Genomic DNA, 24,898 nt, shown 5'->3' with positions numbered 1-24,898 from the left:
TAGGTTACGGGGGGACTCTTTGGGGAGATTCACCTACTGCTCACCTCTTGGACCAGCACAGTAGACTATATGATTACAGACATGGACCCTTTCTCTCTCAGCTCATTCACTGTCAAGCCACTAACACCTCTGTCTGATCACAGCCAAATGACGTTGTTCCTCAAAAGAACAGACATGGAAACAACCACACATTCACAGCCCAGTAAGCTGTACAACATCAGAAATTCATACAGATGGGCCCAAAACAGCACAGAAGAATACCAGAAAGCAACCAGTAACCAAAATATCCAAACACTCTTAGATAACTTTCTGGATAGCACATCCACTCACAGTAAAGAAGGCATCAATCTAGCAGTAAAACACATCAACTTAATATTCAGGCAAACTGCAAATGAACAGAACTGAAATTGATACAAAAAAATATTTTTAAAAAGACCACTGGTTTGATGCAGATTGTAAAATTATAAGGAAAAATCTTAGAACACTATCCAACCAAAAGCACAGAGACCCAAATAATGGTGAATTACGCCTTCATTACTGTGAGACTTTAACACTCTATAAACGTACACTCAGAACCAAAAAAAATCACAGTACAACAGCAAGCAGCTGACACTAAATGAGGAGTCCATAAACACAAACAACTTCTGGCAAAATTGAGAAAAAAACAAAAAAAATCTAAACAAGAGGAATTAGTGATAGAAAATGGTGACATATGGACAACCCATTTTAAAACACTCTACAACACCGTTCAAATTGATGCAAACACAGAACAAGGCCAACTTCATGAGAAGTTGAATGGATTAGAAAAAGCTATAAAGGACAATCAAAATCCATTGGACTCCCCAATTACTGACCAGGATAAGAAACTTCAGGCCCTCAACAACAACAAAAAAAGCATCCTAAATCAGATGCTGAAATTCACTAGTGCAAAATGTAAATTGATTTTATTAAAACTGTTTCATTAACCTCTCTTGGATAGGGGGCAGTTTTTTCATGTCCGGATGAAAAGTAAACTGCCTGTTACTCAGAACCAGATTTGGTATCTAAAACCTTTAAATTATGTCAGCCTACCACTCTTTTCAATGGCTGTCACTTTTATTATAAGGCAAAATCCTCCCAGATTGCAGTTCCTAGGGCTTCCACTAGATGTCAACAGTCTTTAGAAAGAGTTTCAGGCTGGTTTTTGGAAAAATTTGCCAGAAATTTTAGTTTTTCTAGGTGGCTCCCATTTTGGCTGTAGTGTTTCCAAGCGCGTAAAAGAGAGCGCATTCTTTGGTATTTTTCACCGGTAAAGACAATAACGATTCTACGTCTTAAATTGTATCGTTTATTTACGTATTAGGGTACCTAAGGTTTGATTATAAATGTTGTTTGACTTGTTTGGAAAAGTTTATTAGTAACATTTGAGATTCATTTTGTACGCATTTTGATGGAGGGAAACTGGGTGGATTATTGACTGAAGTGCGCCAGCTAAACTGAGTTTTTACGGATATAAAGAAGGACATTATCGAACAAAAGGACAATTTGTGATGTATCTGGGACCTTTTGGAGTGCCAACAGAAGAAGATCAAAGGTAAAGCATTTATTATATCACTATTTCTGACTTTCGTGGCGCACCTGCCTGGTTGAAATATGTTTTTCATGCTTTTGTATGCGGGGCGCTGTCCTCAGATAATTGCATGGTGTGCTTTCGTTGTAAAGCCTTTTTTAAATCTGACACAGCGGCTGGATTAACAAGAAGTTAAGCTTTATTTTGATGTAATACACTTGTGATTTTATAAAAGTAAAATATTTATAATTCTGTAGTTTGAATTTCGCACTCTGCAATTTCACCGGATGTTGGCCACCTGCCCATAAGAAGTAAAACCTGATTGTAGGTGATTTCCCTGACATCTGGAATCAAGGACTCATAAACCCAATCTTTAACCTGTTAGGGCTAGGGGGCAGTATTGACACGGCTGGATAAAAAACATACCCGATTTAATCTGGTTACCACTCCTACCCAGTAACTAGAATATGCATATACTTATTACATATGGATAGAAAACACCCTAAAGTTTCTAAAACTGTTTGAATGGTGTCTGTGAGTAAAACAGAACTCAAATGGCAGGTCAAAACCTGAGAGATTCCTTTACAGGAAGTGGCCTGTCTGACCATTTCTTGAACTTCTTTTCCATCTCTATCTTTTACTAAGGATCTCTGCTCTAACGTGACACTTCCTACGTCGTCCATAGGCGCTCAGAGCCCGGGAAAAAACAGAATGTCGTCATCCCAGCCCCAGGCTGAAACACATTATCGCCTTTCTCAAGTGGCCGATCAAGGGACTCTGGGCTTAGGCGCGTGACCCGACCGCCCTCGCCTTTGTGATTTTTTCCTCTGTTTGCTGAAAAGGAGATTCCCTGTCGGAATATTATCGCTTTTCTACAAGAAAAATGGCGTAAAAATTGATTTTAAACAGCGGTTGACATGCTTCGAAGTACGGTAATGGAATATTTAGAATTTTTTTGTCACGAATTGCACCATGCGCGCGAACCTTCTTTACCATTTCGGATAGTGTCTGGAACGCACAAACAAAACGCCGCTATTCGGATATAACGATGGATTATTTTGGACCAAACCAACATTTGTTATTGAAGTAGCAGTCCTGGGAGTGCATTCTGACGAAGACAACAAAAGGTAATCAAACTTTTATAATAGTAAATATGATTATGGTGAGTGCTAAACTTGCCGGGTGTCTAAATAGCTAGCCCGTGATGCCTGGGCTATGTACTTAGAATATTGCAAAATGTGCTTTCACCAAAAAGCTATTTTAAAATCGGACATATCGAGTGCATAGAGGAGGTCTGTATCTATAATTCTTAAAATAATTGTTATGCTTTTTGTGAACGTTTATCGTGAGTAATTTAGTAAAATGTTAGCGAATTCCCCGGAAGTTGCGGTATGCTAGTTCTGAACGTCACATGCTAATGTAAAAAGCTGGTTTTTGATATAAATATGAACTTGATTGAACAAAACATGCATGTATTGTATAACATAATGTCCTAGGGTTGTCATCTGATGAAGATCATCAAAGGTGAGTGCTGCATTTAGCTGTCTTCTGGGTTTTGGTGACATTATATGCTAGCTTGAAAAATGGGTGTCTGATTATTTCTGGCTTGGTACTCTGCTGACATAATCTAATGTTTTGCTTTCGTCGTAAAGCCTTTTTGAAATCGGACAGTGTGGTTAGATTAACGAGAGTCTTGTCTTTAAATAGCTGTAAAATAGTCATATGTTTGAGAAATTGAAGTAATAGGATTTTTAAGGTTTTGAAAATCGCGCCACAGGCTTCAAGTGGCTGTTACGTAGGTGGGACGAATTCGTCCCGCCTAGCCCATAGAGGTTAACCTGTTAGGGCTAGGGGGCAGCATTTGCACGTCTGGATAAAAAAAATGTACCCGATTTAATCTGGTTACTAATCCTACCCAGTAACTAGAATATGCATATACTTATTATATATGGATAGAAAACACTCTAAAGTTTCTAAAACTGTTTGAATGGTGTCTGTGAGTATAACAGAACTCATTTGGCAGGCAAAACCCTGAGACATTTTCTGACAGGAAGTGGATACCTGATGTGTTGTATTGATTTTAAACCTATCCCATTGAAAAACACAGGGGCTGAGGAATATTTTGGCACTTCCTATTGCTTCCACTAGATGTCACCAGCCTTTACAAAGTGTTTTGAGTCTTCTGGAGGGAGATCTGACCGAACAAGAGCCATGTAACGATGATGTCCCATTAGACACCTGGCGCGCGAGTTCATGTTGGGTACCCTCGTTCCAATACGTTATAAAAGAGTATGCATTCGTCCACCTTGAATATTATTCATGTTCTGGTTAAAAAAGGCCCTAATGATTTATGCTATACAACGTTTGACATGTTTGAACGAACGTAAATATATTTTTTCCCCTCGTTCATGACGAGAAGTCCGGCTGGCTTAGATCATGTGCTAACAAGACGGAGATTTTTGGACATAAATGATGAGCTTTTTTGAACAAAACTACATTCGTTATGGACCTGTGATACCTGGAAGTGACATCTGATGAAGAGAATCAAAGGTAATGGATTATTTACATAGTATTTTCGATTTTAGATCTCCCCAACATGACGTCTAGTCTGTATCGCAACGCGTATTTTTCTGGGCGCAGTGCTCAGATTATTGCAAAGTGTGATTTCCCAGTAAGGTTATTTTTAAATCTGGCAAGTTGATTGAGTTCAAGAGATGTAAATCTATAATTCTTTAAATGACAATATAATATTTTACCAATGTTTTCTAATTTTAATTATTTAATTTGTGACGCTGACTTGACTGCCGGTTATTGGAGGGAAACGATTTCCTCAACATCAATGCCATAGTAAAACGCTGTTTTTGGATATAAATATGAACTTGATAGAACTAAAAATGCATGCATTGTCTAACATAATGTCCTAGGAGTGTCATCTGATGGAGATTGTAAAAGGTTAGTGCATCATTTTAGCTGGTTTTATGGTTTTGGTGACCCTGTCTTTGACTTGACAAAACATTACACACAACTCTTGTAAATGTACTGTCCTAACATACTCTAAATTTATGCTTTCGCCGTAAAACCTTTTTGAAATCGTAAAACGTGGTTAGATTAAGGAGATGTTTATCTTTCAAAGGGTGTAAAATAGTTGTATGTTTGAAAAATTTGAATTTTGACATTTATTTGGATTCAAATTTGCCGCTCTTGAAATGCACCTGCTGTTGATGGAGTGCACCACTAGCGTCCCACCTAGCCCATAGAGGTTAAGAACGGAGACAAATTTGACCCTAACAATTACAGAGGCATTTGTGTGAACAGTAACCTGGGGAAGGTTTTCTGTAGTATTATAAATGGTAGAGTTCTAAACTTCCTTAACCTGTTGGGGCTAGGGGGCAGTATTTTCACGGCTGGATAAAAAAACTTCCCCGATTTAATCTGGTTACTAATCCTACCCAGTAACTAGAATATGCATATACTTATTACATATGGATAGAAAACACCCTAAAGTTTCTAAAACTGTTTGAATGGTGTCTGTGAGTATAACAGAACTCATTTGGCAGGCAAAACCCTGAGACATTTTCTGACAGGTAGTGGATACCTGATGTGTTGAATTACCTTTAAGCCTATGCCATTGAAACACACAGGGGTTGATTAATGTTTTGGCACTTCCTATTGCTTCCACTAGATGTCACCAGCCTTTACAAAGTGTTTTGAGTCTTTTACTGGGGGAGATCTGACCGAACAAGAGCCATGGAACGATGATGGCCGATTAGACTCTGGCGCGCGAGTTCATGTTGGGTACCCTCGTTCCAATACGTTATAAAAGAGAATGCATTCGTCCACCTTGAATATTATTCATGTTCTGGTTAAAAAAGGCACTAATGATTTATGCTATACAACGTTTGACATGTTTGAACGAACGTAAATATATTTTTTTCCCCTCGTTCATGACGAGAAGTCCGGCTGGCTTAGATCATGTGCTAACAACATGGAGCTTTTTGGATATAAATGATGAGCTTTTTTGAACAAAATTACATTCGTTATGGACCTGGGATTCCTGGAAGTGACATCTGATGAAGAGAATCAAAGGTAATGGATTATTTACATAGTATTTTCGATTTTAGATCTCTCCAACATGGCCGTTTGTCTGTATAGCAAAGCATATTTTTCTGGGCGCAGTGCTCAGATTATTGCAAAGTGTGATTTCCCAGTAAGGTTATTTTTTAAATCTGGCAAGTTGATTGCGTTCAAGAGATGTAAATCTATAATTCTTTAAATGACAATATAATATTTTACCAATGTTTTCTAATTTTAATTATTTAATTTGTGGTGCTGACTTGACTGCCGGTTATTGGAGGGAAATGATTTCCTCAACATCAATGCCATAGTAAAACGCTGTTTTTGGATATAAATATGAACTTGATAGAACTAAAAATGCATGCATTGTCTAACATAATGTCCTAGGAGTGTCATCTGATGGAGATTGTAAAAGGTTAGTGCATCATTTTAGCTGGTTTTATGGTTTTGGTGACCCTGTCTTTGAATTGACAAAACATTACACACAGCTATTGTCAATGTACTCTCCTAACATAATCTAACTTTATGCTTTCGCCGTAAAACTTTTTTGAAATCGGACAACGTGGTTAGATTAAGGAGATGTTTATCTTTCAATGGGTGTAAGATAGTTGTATGTTTGAAAAATTTGAATTTTGACATTTATTTGGTTTCAAATTTGCCGCTCTTGAAATGCACCTGCTGTTGATAGGGTGCACCACGGGTGGCACGCTACGCTTCATCCTTATTCATTCATTTTATACAACAATTAGATTTAAGCCTCATAGCTGAGGCTATTATATAAACAGCGTTATGGTAATGTGGCCATATTGTCTCTCATGAGTTTCACAAAATTTTACCAAATGGACCAGTTCGTAGCTGGATTCTTCACTGATCTTTTATACATTCTCCAGAACATAAATGTCGTTTCGGTTCTCCAGTTCTGTGAGGTGGAAGAAATTCCTTTGTTCTCTCTATGAAAACTCACTCTCTCCCTGTATACTGTGGCCATGAGGAGATAGTCTCCTCCAGGAATTTACGACCTCTCTGACCACAGCAGCCTGGGTGTAGGAGACAGAGGGAGATGGTGCAGAGGGAGGGGGATGGTGTTCGCTGTGTCCAAAGAGGGCAACGTCATGACACTGCTGTCACCCACAGCACACGGCCTACAGTAGAGCCTGGACCTGCAGGAGCAGTACTGCCAGACCTGGGCCCTGGCAGTAAACCCCAAAAAGTCTAAAATAATGATTTTCCAGAGAAGATCCAGATCTCAGGGAATGAAACCAAAGTTCTCAATTTGTACAAAATATATAGAGTGCAGCATACACTACAATTAGTTAGGTTTAAAAATAAGCTCAACTGGACACCTTAATGAGGCAGTGAATGAACTGAGAGAGAAAATACACAGGGCATTCTACGCCATTAAAACACATATCTAATTGAAATACCTATTAAAATTAGACTAAAATGAATTGAATGTTTCAGTGAACCAATTGCACTTTAGAGCAGCGAGGTGTGGGGCCACTTGCAAAACAAGATTTCATCAAATGGGACAAACGCCCCATTGAAACCCTGCATGCAGAGTTCTGTAAGATTCTCCTACATGTCCAGAGGAAAACTACAAACAATGCATGCAGGGCAGAATTAGGCCAATATCCACTAATAATAAAAACTCAATAAAGAGCAATTAAGTTTTGAAACATCTAAAATACAGTGACCCCCTCTCATATCATTACCAAGCCCTGCAATGCCAAGAGCTGAGCAAAGAAAATAGTCCCCTCATCCAGCTGGTCCTGGGGCTGAGAGAGAGCAGCTCATCAAAGAGAGAGAGACACAGAGACAGAGACAGAGACACAGAGAGAGAGACCGAGAGAGAGACAGACAGACAGACAGACAGACAGACAGACAGACAGAGAGAGAGACAGAGAGACAGAAAGAGCGAGGCCTGTTTATATGTTCTCTGCACGCAGCACACCACGCACTGACTGCCTGATAAACATGAGCTCTCTGCTCACTTTACAAAATGTCTCCTTTGAAAGGCGTAGAGAGGCCAAATCTATGACACACAACAACAATATGACACAGACACACCACTCAACGGGAGCTTTGTGTTCAACAATCACAACTACTTGACAACCTAGTCTCCCCTCCTCTACCCCTCCCCACCTCCCCTCTCCCTTCTCTTCCCCTCCTCCTCTCCTCTCTCCTCTCCTTTCTCCTCCCCTCCTCTCCTCTCCTCTCCTCCCCCCTCTCCTCCCCCCTCTCTCCTTCCCTCTCCCCCCTCATGGTACCTCTCTCAGTCTCTTTACATCTCTCTCTCGCTCTCTCTCTACATCTCTCTCTCTACCACTCTACCTCTCTCTACATCTCTCTACATCTCTCTCTCTCTCTCTCTCTCTCTCTCTACCTCTCGCTACCTCTCTCTACCTCCCTCTACCTCTCTCTCCTCTCTCTCTACATCTCTCTACATCTCTCTACATCTCTCTTTCTCTACCTCTCTCTACCTCTCTCTACCTCTCTCTACCTCTCTCTACCTCTCTCTACCTCTCTCTACCTCGCTGTCTTTTTATCTTGTTTCTCTCTCCTCTCTTACTTCCTCTACACAAATTGATCCCTTTCTCTCTCTCTCGCCCTCTCTCATTTTCATTTTCTTCCAATTCTTCCTTACACAAGGTTGTTATCCCTCTTTCATTTCCATTTGGAGGGAGAGAGGAGGCAAAGGTGCCCCTGGCACCAAAGGAGCAGGGAAGAAGAAGAGAGAGAAAGAAAGAGAGAGAGAGAAAGAAAGAAAGAAAGAAAGAAAGAAAGAAAGAAAGAAAGAAAGAAAGAAAGAAAGAAAGAAAGAAAGAAAGAAAGAAAGAAAGAAAGAAAGAAAGAAAGAAAGAAAGAAAGAAAAAGAGGAAAAGTTAGAGAGAGATGACACAGCTGGAGGTGACTAATAAGACAGATGACACACATTTAAATATATGTTCTGCTGTGACGGAGGGAGACAGAGAGAGACAGAGAGACAGAGAGAGACAGAGAATTAGAGACAGAGAGATAGAGACAGAGAGACAGAGACAGAGAGAGACAGAGAGACAGAGAGACAGAGAGACAGAGAGAGACAGAGAGAGACAGAGACTTAGAGACAGAGACTTAGAGACAGAGAGACAGAGACAGAGAGAGACAGAGAGACAGAGAGACAGAGAGACAGAGAGAGACAGAGAGAGACAGAGACTTAGAGACAGAGAGATAGAGACAGAGAGATAGAGACAGAGAGATAGAGACAGAGAGAGATAGAGAGAGACAGAGAGAGACAGAGAGAGACAGAGAGAGAGAGAGAGACAGAGAGAGACAGAGAGAGACAGAGAGAGACAGAGAGAGAGAGAGAGAGAGAGAGAGAGAGAGACAGAGAGAGAGACAGTGAGAGACAGAGAGAGACAGAGAGAGACAGAGAGAGAGAGAGAGAGAGACAGAGAGAGACAGAGAGAGACAGAGAGAGAGAGAGACAGAGAGAGACAGAGAGAGACAGAGAGAGACAGAGAGAGAGACAGAGAGAGACAGAGAGAGAGACAGTGAGAGAGACAGTGAGAGACAGAGAGAGACAGAGAGAGAGAGAGAGAGACAGAGAGAGACAGAGAGAGACAGAGAGAGACAGAGAGAGAGACAGAGAGAGACAGAGAGAGAGAGACAGTGAGAGAGACAGTGAGAGAGAGAGAGAGACAGAGAGAGACAGAGAGAGACAGAGAGAGACACAGAGAGAGACAGAGAGAGAGACAGTGAGAGAGACAGTGAGAGACAGAGAGAGACAGAGAGAGACAGAGAGAGACAGAGAGAGACAGAGAGAGACAGAGAGAGAGAGAGAGAGACAGAGAGAGACAGAGAGAGACAGAGAGAGACAGAGAGAGAGACAGAGAGAGACAGAGAGAGAGACAGTGAGAGAGACAGTGAGAGACAGAGAGAGACAGAGAGAGACAGAGAGAGACAGAGAGAGACAGAGAGAGAGACAGAGAGAGACAGAGAGAGAGACAGTGAGAGACAGAGAGAGACAGAGAGAGACAGAGAGAGACAGAGAGAGAGACAGTGAGAGACAGAGAGAGACAGAGAGAGACAGAGAGAGACAGAGAGAGACAGAGAGAGACAGTGTGCGGCACTGCTGTGTGCATATAATAAAGACCAGCCAGACATTCAAAAAACAATGTCATGCCGACGGCTAGAAAATGCTTTAGTAAAGGCTGCTACATCTTAAGATGAGGCATATCTCTCTCTCTATATATATATATAAAAAAAAGCTTACATAACATATTTCAAAAAATCCTCTGAGGTAGTGCCACACTAACCCAATTGAAGAGCTCAGCTATGAGGATAAGTAGCTATGACAGAGGGCTACATGAATGAAGTGGCCATTCAAATGATTAAATAGGATCCTACCACATCAAGAGGTAGAGTCCATTCAAATGTTAGGTTACTACCACAACAAGAGGTAGAGTCCATTCAAATGTTAGGTTACTACCACAACAAGAGGTAGAGTCCATTCAAATGTTAGGTTACTACCACAACAAGAGGCAGAAGGAGAGAATATTTAATCCCTATGCTATCTCACTGGTCCACCTGTACTGTATGTCAACAATACAGGCTAGAGCTGTTACTGTGACTGTATTGCCACCACACCGGCGTTCACGAGTCATGACGGCACTCAAATTCCACGTGACCGTTTGGTCACGGTAATTAGGCTTCTCCAAGCTCTGATGCTGCTGATGGTCATTAGTAGCCTACCAAACTTGCTAACTGCCTGGTACTCAGCACTTTATTGTCCCTCTAATCACTCTGACATCAATGCAAATCTGATCGAAATTCTAATCAAACAGAGTGATGGCCTCTATTAAAAAGAGGAGGAACCCATCAGCTTTCTATAGGCTAGGCCTACTATATTTATTTCTCAGCTTTCCTAACATTGAGCACATTGCTTCTCTTTATAACAGGAGTATAGTCTACCTGGCTGGCATGAAAATAAATCACAGAAACAGTGTCTTACATTTCCTATTTAAGTGCATAGATGACATGTATTTTTCCTGCTGCCCCTGTTTCAATACAGGTGCATGATAACGGTCCATTCTAAATCAAAATAAATTTCACACATATATAATGTAGTATATGTAAAGACAAGATTAAATCGAGAATAGTCTGGTGGGTGACAATATTAGTATAACACTTGTGAATGATGCTTAAGGCAAGAAACAGCGCACGCCTTTTTTAAATTATTATTTTTTAACTTTTTGAAATGATAGTCACACACTTCATGTAGTCTAGCCGATAACTTCTTAAAATGAAGCACATTAACCCACCTTACAAAGGGTATAGAGCCTAACTGGTACACATAGTTAGCGCGTGAGTTTTAAGTTTGTGAGTTTTAAGTTTGTGAGTTTTAAGTTTGTGATGTTTTAAGTTTGTGAGTTTTAAATTTGTGAGTTTTAAATTTGTGAGTTTTAAAACCTGTTGGGGCTCGGGGGCAGTATTGAGACATTTTGAAAAAAATATGTGCCCATTTTTAACTGCCTCCTACACCAACTCAGAAGCTAGGATATGCATATTATTAACACATTCGGATAGAAAACACTCTGAATTTTCTAAAACAGTTTGAATGGTGTCTGTAAGTATAACAAAACTCATATTGCAGGCAAAAACCTGTGAAAAATAGATTTAAAAAAAAATGTGAATTTTGTGACTGTACTATTTAGTGTCATTGTTTTATAGATACCATAGTGAGAAAGGATTCATTTCGCAACACCTACGGCTTCCACTAGATGTCAACGATCTTTATAAAGTTGTTTGAAGCGTCTATGATAAACAGAGAGCAAATTAGAATCCAAGGAAGTTGACATGTCATCACTTCATTTTTTTGCGCCTGCGCATAAATCTGAGAAACGTGAGTTTTGTCTTCATTGTTTATCTCGACATAGGATAGGTTGTGTGAAAATATTACTGATGTTTAACGTTAAAAATGGACCAAAAGATTAATGCTAAACAACATTTGACATGTTTGAACGAACATAAATAGATTATTTACTAGGTTTTTTTAGCTTTTCGGCGTGATTTTACAGTCCCCCACCACGTTTTGTGGGAGCATAATGAACGCTAAGTACTTGGTGTTATTTGGACATAAATTATGAACTTTGTCAAAAGAAACCACATTTGTTCCGGACCTGGGATGCCTTCCGGACCTGGGATGCCTGCCTTCTGATGGAGATAATCAAAGGTAAGGGGATATTTACAATGTTATTATCGATTTTAGATGATGCTAACTGTATAGCATAGCCTGTTGTTCTTAGCATAGCACCCCGTTTATTGCAAAATGTGATTTCCCAGTAAAGTTATTTTGAGATCTGGCCATTCGGTAGCAATTACGAGATGATAATATATTATTCTTTGAATGACAATATTATAATTTACCAGCATTTCAGAGAAGAAAAAAATCTGAATTTCACGCTACTGTAAAATGCTGTTTTTGGATATAAATATGAACTTGATGGAACAAAAAATGCATGTATTGTATAACATAATGTCCTAGGAGTGTCATCTGATGGAGATTGTAAAAGGTTAGTGCATAATTCAAGCTGGTTTCTGCTTTTGGTGACGCCTGACCTTGAATTGAAAATGGATGTTTGTACTTTTGTGGCTATGTACTGTCCTAACATAATCTAACTTTATGCTTTTGCCGTAAAGCCTCTTTGAAAATCGAACAATGTGGTTAGATTAAGGAGATGTTTATCATTTAAATTGTGTAAAATAGTTGATTGTTTGAGAAATTGAAATTATTCGATTTTTGATGTTTTGAATTTCCAGCCTTGTTAGCAATCCCGGCTCGGGGTTCATTGCTAACCTGTAGCCCCAACAGGTTAAATTTGTGAGTTTTAAGTTTGTGAGTTTTAAATTTGTGAGTTTTAAATTTGTGAGTTTTAAATTTGTGAGTTTTAAGTTTGTGGAAGACCGTCTTCTCCATAAAAAAAATGCACCTTTATAATAAAAGCTTAATCACATTTTGAGGTCACTTTTGAGAATTGTGTTTTCCTGCTAATGGAACGAACATTCGCTCTTATAGCCTACTGCCGTGTTCACTTTTCTGCACTTATAATGTTATAATGTGAAGAAAATAATAGTTTATGAACATTTTAAGCAAAGCTTTATGGTCTGCTGTGTCAGGCTCATTGCTTACATTTTTTTTTTTTCATGCTAGTGGTTGTATTAATTTGGGGTCTATCGCATCCCACAACAATTTTGAATATTTATTTCTCGCACAGAATAGGTCAATTTTTGTAGTATGGGTGATAGTAGATTGACATAGGCTAGTGGTTTTTGCTGTTCGTTAGGCCTACTCATCTTGTTGGCTGACGAAAAGTAAATGTGAACATTTCTTCCAATATCTTCAATATGTGCCTCAGAATTGGATCAGGATGCGTGCAGTCACGTCATGTGAGTGAGAGGTGGTTCGGCAAGCAGCTGGGAGAAGGGAACTATAATTATTATATTCAGCCCAAGGGCACAACGACCACTGACTGCAAAAGGCATGGATTGTTTTTTTAGGGGGCATTACGGCCATACAAAGGGGATGCAAACGGGAAATTCTCTCACAGTCTTTCACGCCACTTTTTTTATCAAATCATCACTAGTCTCATCATGCACCCTTACAATGTATTAAAAATCTAAACATATAGCCCAACGTTTGTAGAACAACTGAAGTTAAATTAATAACTCTAAATTCAGCATATTGGAGTACCTGTTTCTTTGTTAACCTGTCTGGAAACAAATCAGATTTCCACTTCCTGCATGGAATCTTCTCAGGTTTTGGCCTGCCATATGAGTTCTGTTATACTCACAGACACCATTCAAACAGTTTTAGAAACTTTAGAGTGTTTTCTATCCAAAGCCAATAATTATATGCATATTCTAGTTACTAGGCAGGAGTAGTAACCAGATTAAATCGAGTACGTTTTTTATCCGGCCGTGCAAATACTGCCCCCTAGCCCCAACAGGTTAACCGCTCAACACGGAATCGCCGCCTATGTGCACTTCCTCAAATCGTTTGGAGAAAACATCCATTCTATTTAATCAGCTTTTTTCAATTCTATTCTTCATAATATGAAATAATATAAAATAATGCCACAGAATTCTAAGCAAATCTTGTCTGCTTAAATGAACTAGTGTAGCCCCACAGCCATATGGCATAGCCACGTCAGGACCAAACATAAGGACAACTCAGAGTATGCTATTCTGTTCTTCTGAAATAGACTACATTACCTTAATATCACGTTTCTTTATACCTGTCTAAAATAAATAATGGATTTGTGATTGTGTAGGCTCTATTACATGGATTTATAACTTTTTTTATACTGTAGATGTACCAAAAGGTCTTCATCAGTGGTATGTGGAAGCCAGGAGATGCTGAATGTCTTTATGTTCATTAACGGACAATTACCGTGAGACCGACCAGTTATTTGCTCAACAATCACCGGCTGATGAAATTTCATGACCGCCACAGCTCTAATACAGACACTCCAAAACATGGATTTCCAATAGCTTTCAAACATACCTGACCCAGAATGGACCCTGGACTACCTTTAAAAGTCTGACACACTACTGTATAGCACTTATTGCTACAGTCCACCACAGACCACTGTTAGTGTTACTGTACACTACAGACCACTGTTAGTGTTACTGTCCACAACAGACCACTGTTAGTGTTACTGTCCACCACAGACCACTGTTAGTGTTACTGTCCACTACAGACTACTGTTAGTGTTACTGTCCACTACAGACCACTGTTAGTGTTACTGTCCACTACAGACCACTGTTAGTGTTACTGTCCACCACAGACCACTGTTAGTGTTACTGTCCACTACAGACTACTGTTAGTGTTACTGTCCACTACAGACCACTGTTAGTGTTACTGTCCACTACAGACTACTGTTAGTGTTACTGTCCACCACAGACCACTGTTAGTGTTACTGTCCACTACAGACTACTGTTAGTGTTACTGCAGAGGGCCAGTCTAATATTCAGTGCCCTATTCTGCACACTGATCTCACTGGGAGATATGTCGAATCACCTCACATTGCAGAGACTAGTGCCAACTCAATGCATCAGAGTTTTTCCTGATCCTGTCACCTTGCCAAGGAAAAAAATCCTGTCCCTATTAAGCCCAACCATCTTATCGCAAATCATCCAAGATCATAATTCTGACCTGGTCCTTAGGTTCCCCGGGCTGGGCGGGCCGTCGTAGACAGACAGCAGGTCAAAGTCTTCCTCTAGGGCGAAACCTTGGAACACCAGCTGTATCCTGTTGTGTTCTGCTGCCAGGATCACCCACGTACAGTTGGCATAGTTGGGGTAGCCGTATGGGTAGCCAGGGCTCTCTATCGTACCGTTGGGGTTCTGGAGAGTATAACTGCAGTTCTGAGCTGTTGGGGGGGGAGGAAGGGTGAGGGAGAAGGAAGAGGGGAGGGAAGGAGGATGGATGGAGAGAGGGAGAACATGTGGTTAGCAAAATAGACTGAGCAACATATACTAAGTAACATTAAAGGGGATATTTCCAGTTCAAACACCAACAAAGTGGACACCCCACTACTGTTTAGGTAAACAGCTGAGGGATGCGGTTGGAGAAATGTAACCACTCAAATTCGCACACAGAAAAGCTAACAAACAGATGGGCTTTTCCCTCAGAAACAGATGGCTAATGCATCACTACTGCCTTCCTGAGACCTGGTACTAGATGCTGTCAGTGATGCAGAAATGCCTTGTCTTTCTCTGTCAGTGGTGCAGAAATGCCTTGTCTTTCTCTGTCAGTGGTGCAGAAATAGCTTGTCTTTCTCTGTCAGTGGTGCAGAAATGCCTTGTCTTTCTCTGTCAGTGGTGCAGAAATGCCTTGTCTTTCTCTGTCAATGGTGCAGTAATAGCTTGACTTTCTCTGTCAGTGGTACAGAAATGCCTTGTCTTTCTCTGTCAGTGGTGCAGAAATAGCTTGACTTTCTCTGTCAGTGGTGCAGAAATGCCTTGGCTTTTCTGGGCTAATCCGAAAACAAGGCTCCCTAAATTTTATCAGCATATTGAATGCGTGACCTGGGCAGGAAAAATTCTGGATCATTGTTACTCTAACTTCTGCGACGCATACAAAGCCCTCCCTCGCCCTCCTTTCAGCAAACCTGACCACGACTCCATTTTGTTGCTCCCAGCCTATAGACAGAAACTAAAACAGGAAACGCCCGTGCTCAGGTCTGTCCAACGCTGGTCCGACCAATCTGATTCCACGTGTGGTGGTTTATTTCTTTACTATCAAATGAGGAGAGACAAACTTATCACACAAGTCAGAGTTATACTTAAAATACATATTTAATAATGAGAGCTTTGCAATAGCAATGACTTGTCAATGATTCACCATTTCTAATGACCCGTTGAGTGGCAAGACAAAAGTACAAAGGTCTTTTATAGCCAAGATACACCCATTTCAACCTACATGATGAACAACAGACACATAGAATGTGTCACAAAGTTAAGAATCCAAACTGGAACCGTCTCTTCCTGATAAGGTTTTTGAGCAGAAACATTAACTCATGTTCTCTGGAATGCTCTTTAGGTTTTATCACCCAAAGACATCGTAAATATCCTCTGTCAGTGTTATCTCATAGAGGCCCATCCTCAGTAGAACACACACACAATAGTTAACAGAATACTCTATTCTGTCGAATAAAACAACCATTTAATGCAATAAAAGCATTATAACACAATCTTGCAATTTTTCTATGACACACGCTTCAAGATTGCTTCGATCACGTGGACTGGGATATGTTCCGGATAGCGTCGAACAACAACATTGATGTATACGCTGACTCGGTGAGCGAGTTTATTAGCAAGAGCATCGGTGATGTTGTACCCACGGTGACTATTAAAACCTTCCCCAACCAGAAACTGTGGATTGATGGCAGCATTCATGCAAAACTGAAAGTGCGAACCATTGCTTTTAATCAGTGCAAGGCGACCGGAAACATGACCGAATACAAACAGTGTAGCTATTCCCTCTGCAAGGCAATCAAACAAGCTAAGCGTCAGTATAGAGACAAAGTAGAGTCGCAATTCAACGGCTCAGACACGAGAGGTATGTGGCAGTGTCTACAGTCAATCACGGACTACAAAAAAAACCCAGCCCCGTCGCGGACCCCAATGTCTTGCTCCCAGACAAACTAAACAACTTCTTTGCTCGCTTTGAGGACAATACAGTGCCACTGACACGGCCCGCTACCAAAACCTGCGGGCTCTCTTTCACCGCAGCCAACATGAGTAAAACATTTAAACGTATTAACCCTGCAAGGCTGCTGGCCCAGACGGCATCCCTAGCCGCGTCCTCAGAGCATGCGCAGACCAGCTGGCTGGTGTGTTTAGTTTACGGACATATTCAATCAATCCCTATCCCAGTCTGCTGTTCCCACATGCTTCAAGAGTGTCACCATTGTTCCTGTTCCCAAGAAAGCTAAGGTAACTGAGCTAAACGACTATCGCCCGGTAGCACTCACTTCCATCATCATGAAGTGCTTTGAGAGATTAGTCAAGGATTTTATCACCTCCACCCTACCTGACACACTAGACCCACTCCAATTTGCTTACCACCCCAAAATGTCCACAGACGATGCAATCGCAATCACACTACACACTGCCCTAACCCACCTGGACAAGAGGAATACCTATGTAAGAATGTTGTTCATCGTTACAGCTTAACACCATAGTACCCTCCAAACTCGTCATTAAGCTTGAGACCCTGGGTCTCGACCCCGCCCTGTTCAACTGGGTCCTGGACTTTCTGACGGGACGTCCCCAGGTGGTGAGGCTAGGAAACAAAATCTCCACCCCGCTGATCCTCAACGCTGGGGCCTCACAAGGGTGCATTCTCAGCCCCCTCCTGTACTCCCTGTTCACCTATGACTGCGTGGCCATGCACGCCTCAAACTCAATCACCAAGTTTGCAGACGACACTACAGTGGTAGGCTTGATTACCAACAACAACGAGATGGCATACAGGGAGGAGGTGAGGGCCCTCGGAGTGTGGTGTCAGGAAAATAACCTCACACTCAACATCAACAAAACAAAGGAGATGATCGTTGACTTCAGGAAACAGCAGAGGGAGCAGCCCCCCTATCCACATCGACTGGACAGTAGTGGAGAATGTGGAATGTTTTAAGTTCCTCGGTGTACACGTCACGGACAAAATTAAATGGTCCGTCCACACAGACAGTGTGATGAAGAAGGCACAACAGCACCTCTTCAACCTCAGGAGGATGAAGAAATTTGGCCTGTCACAAAAAACACTCACAAACTTTTACAGATGCACAATCGAGAGCATCTTGTCTGGCTGTATGACTGCCTGGTACGGCAACTGCTCCACCCACAACCATAAGGCTCTCCAGAGGGTAGAAAGGTCTGCACAACGCATCACCGGGGGCAAACTACCTGCCCTCCAGGACACTTACACCACCCAATGTCACAGGAAGGCCAACAAAAATTATCAAGGACATCAACCACTCGAGCCACTGCCTGTTCACCCCACTATCATCCAGAAGGCGAGGTCAGTACAGGTGCATCAAAGCTGGGAACGAGAGACTGAAAAACTGCTTCTATCTCAAGGCCATCAGACTGTTAAACAGCCATCACTAACATTGAGTGGCTGCTGCCAACATACTGACTCAAATCTCTAGCTACTTTAAAAATGTATAATTGGATGTAATAAATGTATCACTAGTCACCTTAACCTGATATGGATAGGGGGCAGTATTTTCACGGCCAGATGAAAAAACGTACCCAATTTAAACTGGTTACTACTCTTGCCCAGAAACGAGAATATGCATATTATTAGTAGATTTGGATAGAAAACACTCTGAAGTTTCTAAAACTGTGTGAATGGTGTCTGTGAGTATAGCAGAACTCATATGGCAGGCAAAAACCTGAGAAAAATTCTACCAGGAAGTGTTGGATCTGAGAAATGTAGTTCTTCTTTCTTCCCTTTCGAAACTACAGTATCTGTGCTGTTACGTTGCACTTTCTAAGGCTTCCATTGGCTGTCTAAAGCCTTCAGAAAGTGGATTGAGCCTTCTCCTGTCTCTGGGCAGAGTATAGGAGCTCAGTTACTGAGTGGTCTGCGTGAGGAAAAAGAGATTGGATATGCGCATTCCAGCGAGCAGCTGTTTTTTCTTTTCCTCCTTGAATGAATACACTATCGTCTGGTTGGAATATTATCGCAATTTTACGTTAAAAATACCAACCAAATTGATTTTAAACAGCGTTTGACTTGCTTCTAAGTACGGTAATGCAACATTTAGACTTTTTGTATTTCCAATTGCGCTCGCGCGTTACCCTTTGGATAGTGACCTGAACGCACGAACAAAACGGAGGTATTTGGACATAACTATGGATTATTTCGAACAAAAACAACATTTCTTGTGGAAGTAGCAGTCATGGGAGTGCATTCTGACGAAGATCAGCAAAGGTAATACAATATTTCTAATACTAATTCTGAGTTTAGGTGGCCCTGAACTTGGCGGGTGTGATGGCGAGCTATGTACTCAGAATATTGAAAAATGTGCTTTCGCCCAAAAGCTATTTTAAAATCTGACACAGCGATTGCATAAAGGAGTTCTGTGTCTATAATTCTTAAAATAATTGTTATATATTTTGTCAACATTTTGATGAGTATTTTTGTAAATTCACCAGAAGTTTTTGGTGGGAATGCATTTTCTGAACATCACGCGCCAATGTAAAAAGCTGTTTTTGTTATATAAATATGAACTTGATTGAACAAAACATACATGTATTGTATAACATAATGTCCTAGGAGTGTCATCTGATGAAGATCATCAAAGGTTAGTGCTTCATTTAGCTGTGTTTTGGGTTATATTGACATATATGCTTGCTTGGAAAATGGCTGTGTGGTTATTTTGGTCTATGTACTCTCCTAACATAATCTAATGTTTTGCTTTCGCTGTAAAGCCTTTTTGAAATCAGACAACGTGGTTGGATTCAGGAGAGGTTTATCTTTCAAATGGTGTAAAATAGTCGTATGTTTGAAAAATTGAAATTATTGGATTTTTGAGGTTTTGTATTTCGTGCCATGCAATCCCATTGGCTGTTGGCTAGGGGTTCCGCTGGCGGAACGCCTAGATGTAAGAGGCAATGCCACTATATATAATGTTTACATACCCTACATTGCTTATCTCGTAATGTATATACTGTACTCTATAGTATCTACTGCATCTTGCCTATGCCGTTCGGCCATCGCTCATCCATATATTTACAGTGAGGGAAAAAAGTATTTGATCCCCTGCTGATTTTGTACGTTTGCCCACTGACAAAGAAATGATCAGTCTATAATTGTAATGGTAGGTTTATTTGAAGTGAGAGACAGAATAACAACAAAAAAATCCAGAAAAAACGCATGTCAAAATAGGTTATAAATTGATTTGCATTTTAATGAGGGAAATGAGGTAGTTGTTGCGAAATTGTTAGATTACTTGTTAGATATTACTGCATGGTCGGAACTAGAAGCACAAGCATTTCACTACACTCACATTAACATTTGCTAACCATGTGTATGTGACCAATGAAATTGAATTTGATTTGATTTCTCCTTCAGTGATTAGGAATGCTGTGGCTATCTCTGTCAGCGATGCAGAAATGCTGTGGCTATCTCTGTCAGCGATGCAGAAATGCTGTGGCTATCTCTGTCAGCGATGCAGAAATGCTGTGGCTATCTCTGTCAGCGATGCAGAAATGCTGTTGCTATCCCTGTCAGTGATGCAGAAATGCTGTGGCTATCCCTGTCAGCGATGCAGAAATGCTGTGGCTATCTCTGTCAGTGGTGCAGAAATGCCTTGGCTTTCTTGGTCAGTGATGTAAAAATACCTTGTCTTTCTCTGTTAGTGGTGCACAAATACCTTGGCTTTCTCGGTCAGTGGTGCAGAAAGCCAAGGTATTTCTGCATCACTGACTGAGTATAAGCGGTGCTTCTTGAGTATGCTGCGTTACATTACAAGCATACGAACAGACATGTGCACAAACACAGGTATCCACACACATACACTACCATCCAAAGGTTTGGGGTCACTTAGAAATAACCTTGTTATCCATGAAAACATACATGAAATTAGTTGCAAAATAAATAGGAAATATAGTCAAGACGTTGACAAGGTTATAAACAATGATTTTTAATTGAAATAATAATTGTGTCCTTCAAACTTTGCTTTCGTCAAAGAATCTTCCATTTGCAGCAATTACAGCCTTGCAGACTTTTCGAATTCTAGTTGTCCATTTGTTGAGGTATTCTGAAGCGATTTCACTCCATGCTTCCTGAAGCACCACCCACAAGTTCGATTGAGTTGATGGACACTTCTTACGTACCATACGGTCAAGTTGCTCCCACAACAGCTCAATGGGGTTGAGATCCAGTGACTTTGCTAGCCACTCCATTATAGACAGAAAACCAGCTGACTGCTTCTTCCCTAGTTATTGCATAGTTTGGAGGTGTGCTTTGGGTCGATGTCCTGTTGTAGGAGGAAATTGGCTTCAATTAAGCCCCGTTCACAGGGTACGGCATGGCGTTGCAAAATGGAGTGATAGCCTTCCTTCAAGATCCCATTTACCTTATACAAATATCCCACTTTACCACCACCAAAGCATCCCCAGACCATCACATTGCTTCCACCATGCTTGACAGATGTTGCAAGATGCCGTCAAAGGTGACGAACCCGGAGATCAGGAGCGGACCGGTCACCCCTGCTGATGAGCAAGAACCTGTCACGCCAGCTGAGGCACTGGAACCTGTCAAATGAGCTGGGGAGGAACCTGACAGATCGGTTGAGGCAGGGGAACCTGGCGATCTGGTGGAGGCTTTAAAGCCCGATGAGCCGACTGAGGCAGGGGAGCCTGGCAATCCGGCAAAGGCAGGGAAGCCTGGCGATCCGGCAAAGGCAGGAGAGCCTGGCAAGCCGGCTGAGGCATGAGAGCTTGATGAGCCGGCTGAGGCAGGGAAGCCTGGCGATCTGATTGAGGCATGAGAGCCTGTAGCAGTTCTCGGACCCGACATCATTACTCTGACACAAAAAAATTAAATAAAAAAAAACACTCCGTGATGCTTCCTTTAGGTGAGGTGTTATTCTGTAACGAATACGCTGAGAGTCGGGAAGCAAGTTCAGGGTGTGAGTGTTTTAATAAATAAAAGAAACAATGAACACGAACCACAAATAACGCACCGACATAAAAACAGAGTCAATAACACCTGAGGAAAGAACCAAGGGGAGTGACAGATATAGGGACGATAATCAAGGAAGTGATGGAGTCCAGGTGATTGTCATGAGGCGCAGGTGCGCAACAATATGGTGACAGGTGTGTGGGATAATCAGCAGGCTGATGACCTAGAGGCCGGAGAGGGAGTATACGTGACATCTGCACACAGCGTTGTACGAGATCTTCAGTTTCTTGGCAATTTCTCGCATGGAATAGCCTTCATTTCTCAGAACAAGAATAGCCTGACGAGTTTCAGAAGAAAGTTCTTTCTTTCTGGCCATTTTGTGCCTGTAATAGAACCCACAAATGCTGATGCTCCAGATACTCAACTAGTCTAAAGAAGGACAGTTTTATTGCTTCTTTAATCAGGACAACAGTTTTCAGCTGTGCTAACATAATTGCAAAAGGGTTTCTAATGATCAATTAGCCTTTTAAAATTATACACTTGGATTCGCTAACACAACGTGCCATTGGAACACAGGAGTGATGGTTGCTGACAATGGGCCTCTGTACGCCTATGTAGATATTCCATTAAAAAATCTGCCGTTTCCAGCTACAATAGTAATTTACAACATTAACAATGTCTACACTGTATTTCTGATCAATTTGATGTTATTTTAATGGACAAAAAAATATATTTTCTTTTAAAACAAAGACATTTCTAAATGACCACAAACTTTTGGAAGTTAGTGTAGATGACTGCACACACAATTACACACACCACAACACGTGACTAAAACAAGCCCCTTGACAAGCCCCTTGACAAGCCCCTTGACAATCCCCTTGACAAACCCCTTGACAAGCCCCTTGACAATCCCCTTGACAACCCCCTTGACAATCCCCTTGACAACCCCCTTGACAATCCCCTTGACAACCCCCTTGACAAGCCCCTTGACTGAGGACTACACCTCTGTATCACCACAACATATACCATGTATCTATTGGCAGGCCATTAGCATTGGAGTGCTATAACATACCATTATCACCTTGTATCTAGCAGCAGGCAATTAGCATTGGAGTGCTGTAACATACCATAATCACTATGTATCTATTGGCAGGCCATTAGCATTGGAGTGCTATAACATGCCATTATCACCATGTATCCAGCAGGCAATTAGCATTGGAGTGCAATAACATACAGTACCATAATCACCATGTATCTAGCAGCAGGCCATTAGCATTGGAGTTCTAATCGCTAGCCCTCCCACCACTCTACACACTCCATCTATTTATAAACCTCCACGGACACGCTTTTTTCCATCAACCGTCATGATGTGATTATCCAGCCCCTCAGGCAATGGTTGAGGGGATTGTGATCTCTCCTGGTCGTCGGAAAGAGATACACACCAAGGTTAATGTCAAAGCTCATTTGCACAGAGAATAGTCAATTCCCACGCAAGCCACGTGGTCCCCGAAAACTGTCAGTCAATAGTCGTCACGGTGACCAAGCAACAGACGACGAAAGGAAAGGAGACATGGGCTCACTCGCAAATGTCCCCCTATTCCCTATGTAGTGTACTACTTCAGGCAACCCTGGTACAACCCTGGTACATAGTGAATAAGGTGCTGTTTGGGATGAAAAAAAGGAATCTAAGGAGGGGTGGAATCTAAGGATGGGTGGAATCTAAGGAGGGTGGAATCTAAGGGGGTGGAATCTAAGGAGGGGTGGAATCTAAGGGGGTGGATTCTAAGGGGGGTGGAATCTAAGGATGGGTGGAATCTAAGGAGGGGTGGAATCTAAGGGGGGGTGAATTCTAAGGGGGTGGAATCTAAGGAGGGGTGGAATCTAAGGAGGGGTGGAATCTAGGGGGGTGGATTCTAAGAGGGGGTTGGAATCTAAGGGGGTGGAATCTAAGGAGGGTGGAATCTAAGAGGGAGTGGAATCTAACGGGGGTGGAATCTAAGGATGGGTAGAACTTAAGGGGGGTGGAAACTAAGGGGGGTGGAATCTAAGGGGGATGTAATCTAAGAGGGGGTGCAATCTAAGGAGGGGTGGAATCTAAGGGGGGTGGAATCTAAGGAGGGGTGGACTCTAAGGAGGGGTGGAATCTAAGGAGGGGTGGAATCTAAGGGGGGTGGAATCTAAGAGGGGGTTGGAATCTAAGGGGGTGGAATCTAAGGAGGGGTGGAATCTAAGAGGGAGTGGAATCTAACGGGGGTGGAATCTAAGGATGGGTGGAACTTAAGGGGGGTGGAAACTAAGGGGGGGTGGAATCTAAGGGGGGATGGAATCTAAGAGGGGGTGCAATCTAAGGAGGGGTGGAATCTAAGGGGGTGGAATCTAAGGAGGGGTGGACTCTAAGGAGGGGTGGAATCTAAGGAGGGGTGGAATCTAAGGAGGGGTGGAATCTAAGAGGGGGTGGAATCTAAGGAGGGGTGGAATGTAAGGAGGGGTGGAATCTAAGAGGGAGTGGAATCTATTGGCACATGAACAGGGTCAACTCATCCTCAGGATAAAGTCATCCCCAGGGTAAAGTCATCCCCAGGGTAAACTCATCCCCCAGGGTAAAGTCATCCCCAGGGTAAACTCATCCCCAGGGTAAACTCATCCCCAGGGTAAACTCATCCCCAGGGTAAACTCATCCAGGGTAAACTCATCCCCAGGGTAAACTCATCCCCAGGGTAAACTCATCCCTAGGGTAAACTCATCCCCCAGGGTAAACTCATCCCCAGGGTAAACTCATCCCCCAGGGTAAACTCATCCCCAGGGTAAAGTCATCCCCCAGGGTAAACTCATCCCCAGGGTAAACTCATCCCCAGGGTAAACTCATCCCCTAGGGTAAACTCATCCCCCAGGGTAAACTCATCCCCCAGGGTAAACTCATCCCCCAGGGTAAACTCATCCCCAGGGTAAACTCATCCCCCAGGGTAAACTCATCCCCAGGGTAAACTCATCCCCAGGGTAAAGTCATTCCCCAGGGTAAACTCATCCCCAGGGTAAACTCATCCCCAGGGTAAATCTATCCCCAGGGTAAAGTCATCCCCAGGGTAAACTCATCCCCT

At 41.9% G+C, this 24,898-nt stretch overlaps 1 protein-coding gene across 1 annotated transcript in view; it reads right to left on the bottom strand.

Annotated features, from left to right (window-relative positions):
* csmd2 (CUB and Sushi multiple domains 2) overlaps positions 1–24,898 on the bottom strand; it is a 776,204-nt gene that overhangs the window by 695,788 nt on the left and 55,518 nt on the right. Inside the window, exon 2 of the mRNA XM_045695078.1 lies at positions 14,817–15,033. Coding sequence (XP_045551034.1) covers positions 14,817–15,033 — 217 coding nt within the window. The remainder of the gene's footprint in view (positions 1–14,816; positions 15,034–24,898) is intronic.

This window comes from Salmo salar, chromosome ssa14 (assembly GCF_905237065.1).
Source record: "Salmo salar chromosome ssa14, Ssal_v3.1, whole genome shotgun sequence".
Lineage (NCBI taxonomy): Eukaryota > Metazoa > Chordata > Actinopteri > Salmoniformes > Salmonidae > Salmo > Salmo salar.
The sequence above is the reverse complement of the archived record's forward strand: the minus strand, read 5'-3'. Positions and strand labels throughout refer to the sequence as shown.